Raw genomic sequence first — 9,315 nt, forward strand, 5'->3', positions numbered from 1 at the left:
TTTTCAGTTTTCAGAGCATTTGTCGAAATTCATTTTATCATGGTTAAGTTAGGTTATATCGTCAAATCATAAAATTATTTATAAGCTAGTTTTTTAAGGAAAAACTTAAATTTAGTGAATTTGCAGTGCGAAAATTTTTGAGATTTCCTCAGACGAACTCTTGGCGAAAGCGGTGAGCTTATTTTTTTTATATTTAACATAAAAAATACATATTAATTTACATAACGTTGCTTGCAACCGTGCGGTCGATCGGTCGGTCGTTGGGTCAAATATGCATACATATACAAGTGAAAATCCAAAGTTTTATATTATTTATTATATGTACAATACAATGAAAAAAATGGTAGTGATGGTGTTGGCAATAAATTAAATGGCAAAGTCTAAATGCGGCTTTAGTTAAAAAGACAATTTAAAAAAATATCTAAAACAAAGAAAACTATAATCTCGGAATTTTTGCTGATATTGTGAAAACATAGAAATTCTATGGCATAATGATAAAGCTCCAAATTTTTTTGGGTTTGTGTGTGAAAAGTGAAAATTTTTCACATTTTATACATACAAAATGCTATGTGTATAACCACACTGGTTTACATACACATGCCAAAAAGAAGAAATCTAGTCGTAGTCTTTTCGTTAGCATGAAAAAAAAAAATAAAAATTAAAAAATGAGGCGAATACATACAAACAACAAGCATTTGTAAACGCGCACAAACATTCATGCATACACACAACTACACAATATAAGAAGCGCGCTGAACGCACGCGTTTGTATTGCTGTTTGCTTTTATACATGAACAATATTTTTTTAAAGAGATTGTTGCCTCGCTCCAAAATTGCCATAGGACCGTCTGTCCATTCGTCTGTCATTTCCAATTATCATCGTCATCCATCCTTTGGTTCATTCACATTTTTATGACAAGCAAGAGTCAGTCAATAATGTGTTTACGTGAAATGGTACAAAAATATCTACTGCGTAAATACTTTATTGGTTCACAAGCTACATATTAAAGAAGAAAAGTATGGTGTCTAATGGTACGTCATATAAAATAATGATGGCGAAATCTATTTTCTTTTGTAACATATTCGCTTTGTATTTAATATTTCAGTAAAATTTATAAGATATGCCGGTATTAGCATCTCATATACCAACAAAATGGATACATTTAAATTTAAAAACATAAATTTTCAAAAAATTTCCATCGTCAAATTTAAAATATGTTTCGGATCGCATTCTTTGGTCGTCATCCATTTTGTTTTTTTTTCGGTACTTGTTTTTGTTTGTGTGTGTTGTTTTCTTTTTACCTCTTCCATTTGAATTGGTGTGGTGAATTTTGCTCAAAAGTTGCCAGATGCATATCTGCTAAATGCATTAACATTTTCTTTATTTTTTTTTGTTTTTATATCTACTAAATATTTGTATTTTATTTGGGAAAACGAACAAATGTTCATAACTATATGTCAGATGTTTAAATAAATAATTTGAAATTAGATTATTTTAGTATTTATTAAAAATTTGTTGTCTACAACATTAGTGATAGGAAAATTAAGGAAAATTTATCTTATGAATATAATAACATTACACACAGGTATATGGTTATTTTTGAACTCTAATGAAACATTAAATTAATGTATGTTGTACATACAATTTAGGTATTGTATTAGTCTTTAATTCTTGCCTTTAGTTCAACATTAGATTACATTGCTTTTTCATGAACTACAAACATAATGAACCGAATAAAATTTAAGAAATTTAAAAAATAGGGACAAATTTTAAATATAAAAAAAATTGCAAAGTAAAACTATCTTTCGGAATATTTTATTTCGCAATTACAAGGAATTACATTGTACAGTTTTTAATTTGGCAATCGTACTTGTTTAAGTCTCTTGTTATTAAATAATATTGAAAAAGCATAAACAAAGGAAAATCCAAATATCAGTCGACATTGTCTGCATTGTAACTTCTAATAATTATCTACATTAACAACTGTATGTATGTATATGTAAAAATCAAATATGTTAAAATTGAAACATAGAAATCAACAGGGCTGAAATTTTTATGCACTGAAAATATCCACTAAAAACAAATACAGCTGCGAAAAAAAAATAGCACCACACCCAAAAAAAACACCTTCATGTTTAATGGTTTTTGTTGTATATTTTGGATTGTTTTCCAGTTTTGAGGACGTCTGACGTATAAGCGAGAACCTAGACCAAACATGACAAATTTACTCTCATCTGTCCATAAAATATTCTTCCACTTTTGGACTGGCCAATTTTGATGTTCCTTTGGGAATTTCATGCGCTTGGCGATATGTCTTGCATTTAAAAGGGGGCCTTTCTTGGACTGCACGCTTTTAAATTATGTTCTCTGAGACATGTGCGATTTGTTTGTACTGTCTCAGTTATATTGAGGTCCTTTATTAGTTCGCTTACACCTTTGAAAGGATTCCTTTTGCTCTCGCGGATCAATCTTTTGGCGTGAAGGGGGGTCAGAACTCGTTTACTTCCACGTCTTTCAGCCTTTTCTTTATAATAAATTGCGTTGTGAATCACTTTGTTGGAAAACCCATTATTTCGCGTTTCTCCGCGCTAGAGTCTTGCACGATCCATTTTATTTAAAATATTTGCTTTTCGTTAAACTTTATGATCGAAATAATAAAAATCAAATCCTTTAAACACGTCTTTCCTTTAAAGCACTTTTGCGAAACAAAACTGTTTTTATAAAAAATGTGGTGCTATTTTATTTTTTGGCATTTTTTTTTTTTGTAATTTTTACAAATTGCTAAAAAAAAATTACTATAACAATTCCAAGAAAAATACTACATTTTTAATATAGGGGACAAGCTAAGCTATGTATTAAATATCAACATTTGTGAAAATACTAACACTAATTATTTGTTTTTGGAAAAATAAAAAATCAGTGGTGCTATTATTTTTATCCCAACTGTATAAATGCACACTAAAATGTAAAATATTCTTAGATGTTAGATAATTTTGACATGTACATAGTTTAACCACCAAATAATGTTATTTGAAATTTGTTTTAAAACGACTAACTATGTACATATGTATTTTGTTTGCCTATAATCAGAAATAAAATATAAACAGAATAACGAGTGTCTAACTTTTTGGTATATGAATTCTCTTAAGAAATATCTGTACATATACTCACTGTTTACTTTATGGAATTTAGGGAATTCTTAAGAGTGAAAAAAAAGGTTCGATTTGAAAATTATTTTGTACACTTACCTGCGACAGGTATTCAGCTCTATTTTTTTTACCTAGTGTTAATAAATACATACATATTTTTACTTTGATTTTGTCCATTTAACATCATGAAATTGGTTTTTATCATTATATGAAAATAATTTTCCGGTAATATACAAATTTATCTAATATTCTGTTGTATATACATGTATATATATACAAGTTCATATACGTATGTATGTATGTATATGACTTTTGCTTCTTTAGAAACGTGTCACATTAAATTGTAAACTAAATCTACCATCAGTACTGTATGCTTTTCATGCAAATACATACATATGTATCTCTAACATGTATGTTTTTAATACCTTGTTAACCTAAATTCACGTGTAAAAGTAAAAACCAAAGAGTAATTAAACAAAAAAAAACATTGATTACAAACAAATCTTGTGTAGTTAAATGTTTGTTTACAAAACAGTGGCAACGTTTATCAAGTGTGTTGAGTTTTAAATTCGCCAACCATTGCGGCAATAACAAAATACTGGTGGTGATTATTTATAAACCGGCGTTTTTACGTATTTCTCTTTTGCTTTTATTCCATCCATATATCTTTTTCGTTCATAAGTATTTTTGGACTATCATTATACGGTTGATGAAGAAAAATGTGTATTGTTTTTTGCTGTTTGTCTAACCAAAAGAAAAACTGACAAAATAAATCCATTGTTCGTAACTTATTTGGCAAATATGTGTGTGATTCATTCTTGTTTTATAATAAATTATATTTGTTATCATTAGAGAAACACTTAAAATTTACATTAATAAACGCAAAACAGTAAATTTTTCTTAACATAGTTTTAGTTGTCTATAATCATTTTTATATTTCGATGTTACACAATTGAATCTTTTTTATGGTTTTGCCGCCATTCGTTTCCGACAAAGTAAAATTTACAAGCATTTTTTCCGAATGTTTGATACTTTTTTCATTCATTAACAACTACTAGCATATGAATTGTATTTCTCTTAAATCTTTATGTATTTTTTTTTCTCTTTGTTATTGTTTGGTTATGTTATATTTAGAAAGTTACGTGTCGACGTCGTCGTGGCTTTAGTTTTCATCAAGTAACTAACAATTTAATAACTACATTAACTACAACAAATAAATACTCACCAAATAATAAAAACTTAAATTTGTAAGATATTTATTTAGAATAAGCGGACGTCAATTGAAAACAATAATATAAACATATTTCCTCTCTTTTCCTTCTTCTAAACAGGACACCAACCAACAAACCATAAGATAAACACAAAAAAGCATCAAAAACTGGCAGTTGTTGCATTAGAGCGGCAGATTATACAGCAAATAATTCGTTTTGGATAATTTAAAGTCAATTAAACAAAATCCTCAGAAAATCATGGAGGAAGATGAGAGGGGCAAACTTTTCGTCGGTGGTCTTTCCTGGGAAACCACTCAAGAGAATCTTTCTCGTTATTTCTGTCGCTTTGGCGAAATTATCGATTGCGTTGTAATGAAAAACAATGAAAGTGGTCGTTCACGTGGCTTCGGTTTCGTTACATTCGCCGATCCAGCCAATGTTCAACATGTTTTGCAGAGCGGTCCTCATACATTAGATGGTCGTACAATCGATCCAAAACCTTGCAATCCACGCACTTTGCAAAAACCCAAAAAGGGCGGTGGTTACAAGGTATTCCTTGGCGGTTTACCCTCCAACGTTACCGAAACTGATTTGCGTACATTCTTTGGACGCTACGGCAAGGTGACAGAAGTCGTTATTATGTACGATCAAGAAAAGAAGAAATCACGTGGCTTTGGTTTCCTATCTTTCGAAGAGGAGTCATCTGTTGAGCATGTAACAAATGAACGTTACATTAATCTTAATGGCAAACAGGTGAGTTTCTTATGGCACAACATTTTTTTTAACTATTAATTTAATTAAAGATTTTTTTTAAGAAAATCGAAATTTCATGATTTTTGAAAAGATATCATTTTATTTGAAGAAATTATTATTTTCTTTCAGTTTAATCACTTAAACATGTGAAAAATTCTCATTGTTATATTTATTTTGGTTTTTGATTTAAATTTTGAACAATGAACGAAAATGTTGTAAAAATTAGTATTAAAACAGAAACATTCAGAGCAAAAATATTACATGCATAGGCTTTCTATTTTTTTTTTAATAATTATATAAAGATATAGTAAATATCTGCTGAAAATAAGTAAATAAGTAAAATAAACCATGATATGGAATATGTAACAATCGAACATACATTACCACCATAAGTGAAGCCCAGTTTACATTGTCCCGCAAGTAATAAGATTTGTAAAAAATGTGTGTAGAATAGTACTACTAGGATAGTCTAAACGTATTATGTAATGAAACCATTAAGTCAAACCGATAACGTTTTTTTTTTTTTAGACCGAAAGCAAACCGTAACTTATGCGCTGTTTTTATAATACATGCGAGTACTTTGATAGACAATTTTAAATGTGTTTTGTTATTGTAATAATAACAAAACACTTTAATATTCATCAAAAAAAGTTTATTCGACCTAATCCGAAACAAAAACTTTTCAACTGTGCTATAAATATTCATAAAAAATTAGTTATAGATATTAATTTAAGAACATGTTTCAGCACATTTTTAGGTATCCTACAGCACTTACATACTTTACATTGTGTACTCCATTAATCACAATGCTTTCATAAATTATATTCAAAAATATAACTTTGTTTTTCTCTTATAAAAATTTTCTCTATTCAAAGTTTATTTGCCTTTATTATATAGCGATATTCTAAAAAATTAAAATCATAGACAAACTATAAATAAACTGCTAATTTTCCTTTTGTTAAAAAAATAATTTTAAATAAAAATCAACTTCATCGACAAATACTTATTATATATTTGAACTGTTTTACTTTTCCTGAAGGTGGAAATCAAAAAAGCTGAACCACGCGATGGATCCAGCTCTCAAAATGCTAATAACAGCACTGTTGGTGGAGCTTACGGCAAGCTTGGCAATGAATGCAGTCACTGGGGTCCACCCCATGCACCCATCAATATGATGCAAGGACAAAATGGACAAATGGGAGGACCACCATTGAATATGCCACTGGGTGCCCCAAATATGATGCCTGGCTATCAGGGTTGGGGAACTTCTCCACAACAAGGTGGTTATGGATATGGTAACAGCGGACCCGGTTCATATCAAGGATGGGGTGGACCACCCGGTCCCCAAGGCCCACCACCACAATGGTCTAATTACGCTGGACCCCAACAGACACAAGGTTATGGTGGTTATGATATGTACAATTCCACTTCTACCGGTGGTCCTTCAGGACCCTCCGGTGGTGGCAGTTGGAATGCCTGGAACATGCCACCCAATTCTGCTGGACCAACTGGTGCTCCGGGCGCCGGTGCTGGCACAGCTACTGATATGTATAGTAGAGCTCAAACTTGGGCAACTGGTGGTCCCTCAACAACTGGACCTGTTGGCGGTATGCCTCGTACTGGTCCCGGCAACTCAGCTTCAAAGTCTGGCTCAGAGTATGATTATGGCGGTTATGGTTCTGGTTATGACTATGATTATTCAAATTATGTTAAACAAGAAGGTGGTGCGTCCAATTACGGCGCCGGCCCACGATCAGCGTATGGTAATGATAGTTCAACACAACCACCATACGCTGCTTCTCAGGCAGTCTAAAATATCTAAGTTTAATACCTGCTGCTAAAATAAAAATAATGCTGCTGCTGTTATTCAACCAATAAGAAGATATTACTATCAATCACTAAAAGAAATAGACAGAAAACAGAAACATCCATCTACTACAACAATAACAAAACACACAAAATTTTACAATCATCGTTACAACATCAACAAAATTAAACAAGGTGAACATATTCTAAGCTATAGCGTCGTCTGTTTCGTACAGTTGTTAAATATTAAATTTTATATATATTATTATTATAATATTAATAACTAATTAATAATTAATTATAAAAAAGATCTTATAAAAACAAACAAAAATATGAAACTATATATATATATATGAAACTCTTCAAAAACAAAGTTTATATACATACTTATATATAAATAGTAAAAGAACATGAATGAATGGAGAAAGAATTTTTAATAACATCTAAAAATGTAATTTTTTTTATATATATATACATAAACTTTACTATATTACTACTATATACTACCACTAAAAACAACAGTTGCAAAAACGGAGAGTAATTTAATGAAAACATTAATATATAATTAACAATACGAAAAACAAAATACAAAATTAGTTAATTATGATGTAAACCAACTGCTAAAAAAAACTAAAGTTATAGAAAAAAAAAAAGGAAAAGAAAAAAACTAAAAAAAGAAACACAACAAACATGTTTTAGGATAAAGAAACACACACAAAAAAACACATTAAAATAGGGGTTTAAAAAGTTATAAAAACATTTTTTTTTTTAGAATAACACTACTTTATATAAACACGTCACAGCTTGGAGGGAAAATCTTGCTGGACAAATGTCTTGAGCTTGTAAGGGGGATTTTGCAAACGAAAAAGATCAACTGGACTTGTTATCTTTGGTTTGTGACATTTCCAAGAAAGTTTTTAGATAGAGCAGGCATTTTCGCTTTTCGTAAAGACGTGTATAAGTTTATATATGAATTTTTTTAATGATTAAAATAATTTCAAAATTACTTTTTAGCTAAAAATGTTCTTTATTTATTTTTTAATTACAAGGTAACTTTTAATGTTAAAGCAAAGAAAACAAATGTGTCTGCATGTAAAACTATTAGATTTCTAGAATACCACAATGGATTACATTTAAAACAAATTAAATTAAAAATTAAAATTAAACTACTACAGACATATTCATTATATAGTTAAAAACCTACAGTTAGACATTTGCATATATAGTTAAAATGTTAATATTTAAAATTAAATATTTATAACTCTTAATATAAAAGAAAGAAAACTACAAATAGCATTAAACGAGATAAAAGAAAAAAATCAAAAAAGCACGTTTTTCACTTTTAGCCTCTACTTTTACTTACTACTACTCTTTTTCTCAGTTGTTTTTAAGGATTTTTTAAAATAATTTCATTTACTTTTTTTTACTTTTAAATTAACTTTCATTTTTAATTTAATGTTAACTATTTTGGTGAATTGTAGCATATATATAAATATATTATAAACATTAATTAATAAAAAAAACCTTTTTACCTTTAAACAAATAGCGAATTAATAGTTTAGGCATGAGTTTTTATGTTTCACTTTTTTTTTTGGTAAATTTTAAAAAGTAAATGTCGTTTTTAATTTTTATTTTAAAATAAACTTTAGTTAGAGCAGTCCTTTACTACAAAGGCTCTATACAAATAAGAACAACAACAATAAGTAAAGTTGGTTTTCATAACGTTTTAGTTTATACCACAACAAACATAAAGAAAATATATTAATCGAATTAAAACAACTTATTTTCAATAAATTTTATAATAAATACAAAATAAACAAAACAAGTGTGTATATAGTTTTCTTTTTTTTTAACACATACATATATATAAAGAAGAGGAATTTCTTTTCTGAAAATTTAATAAAATTTAATTTAACATAATAAATATAGCTAAAGATTAACAAAAACAACACCACCCGCCCTTAATAATAAGAAATAAATAAGGTAACAACAAAAAATTGCAAAAATTAAACACCTTTTTTATATTAAACACAAAATATGTTCAATGCAGAACTCCAAATGTGAACAGAAATGATTGTAAATTATGGATAGTATGGCGTTATCTCTAATATCCACAATTCAAACGCTTTACTTTAAAAAGCTAATCATAAGGGCCACTACAAGAGGTGTTTCTTTTTCGTTACCGAATTTTCCTTATGAGAAACAAACACCCTTTTTAAAAAGTTTACATGGAAAAACGATCATGATGAGTTAGTTAATCTTAAACTTTCAAAACAGACAAAAATAAAACCTTAGGAATTACAGCAACAGCGCACTTTTTTCAACATCATTAAGAAGAATAACACAGTAGGAAACGTAAACCTAAACATTTAATAACTTTTAATTAAGAAAATAA

General features: G+C 28.9%; 1 protein-coding gene across 1 annotated transcript; it reads left to right on the forward strand.

Moving 5' to 3' along the window:
* The first annotated feature begins 12 nt into the window (after nt 1-12).
* On the forward strand, nt 13-8,745 carry Hrb27C (Heterogeneous nuclear ribonucleoprotein at 27C). Its single transcript, XM_065499627.1, has 3 exons — nt 13-172; nt 4,482-5,114; nt 6,154-8,745. The coding sequence occupies exons 2-3, from the start codon at nt 4,620-4,622 to the stop codon at nt 6,925-6,927; spliced, it is 1,269 nt and encodes a 422-aa protein (XP_065355699.1). The 5' UTR covers nt 13-172; nt 4,482-4,619; the 3' UTR covers nt 6,928-8,745.
* The last annotated feature ends 570 nt before the right edge of the window (nt 8,746-9,315 follow it).

This window comes from Calliphora vicina, chromosome 2 (assembly GCF_958450345.1).
Source record: "Calliphora vicina chromosome 2, idCalVici1.1, whole genome shotgun sequence".
Classification (NCBI taxonomy): Eukaryota; Metazoa; Arthropoda; class Insecta; order Diptera; family Calliphoridae; genus Calliphora; species Calliphora vicina.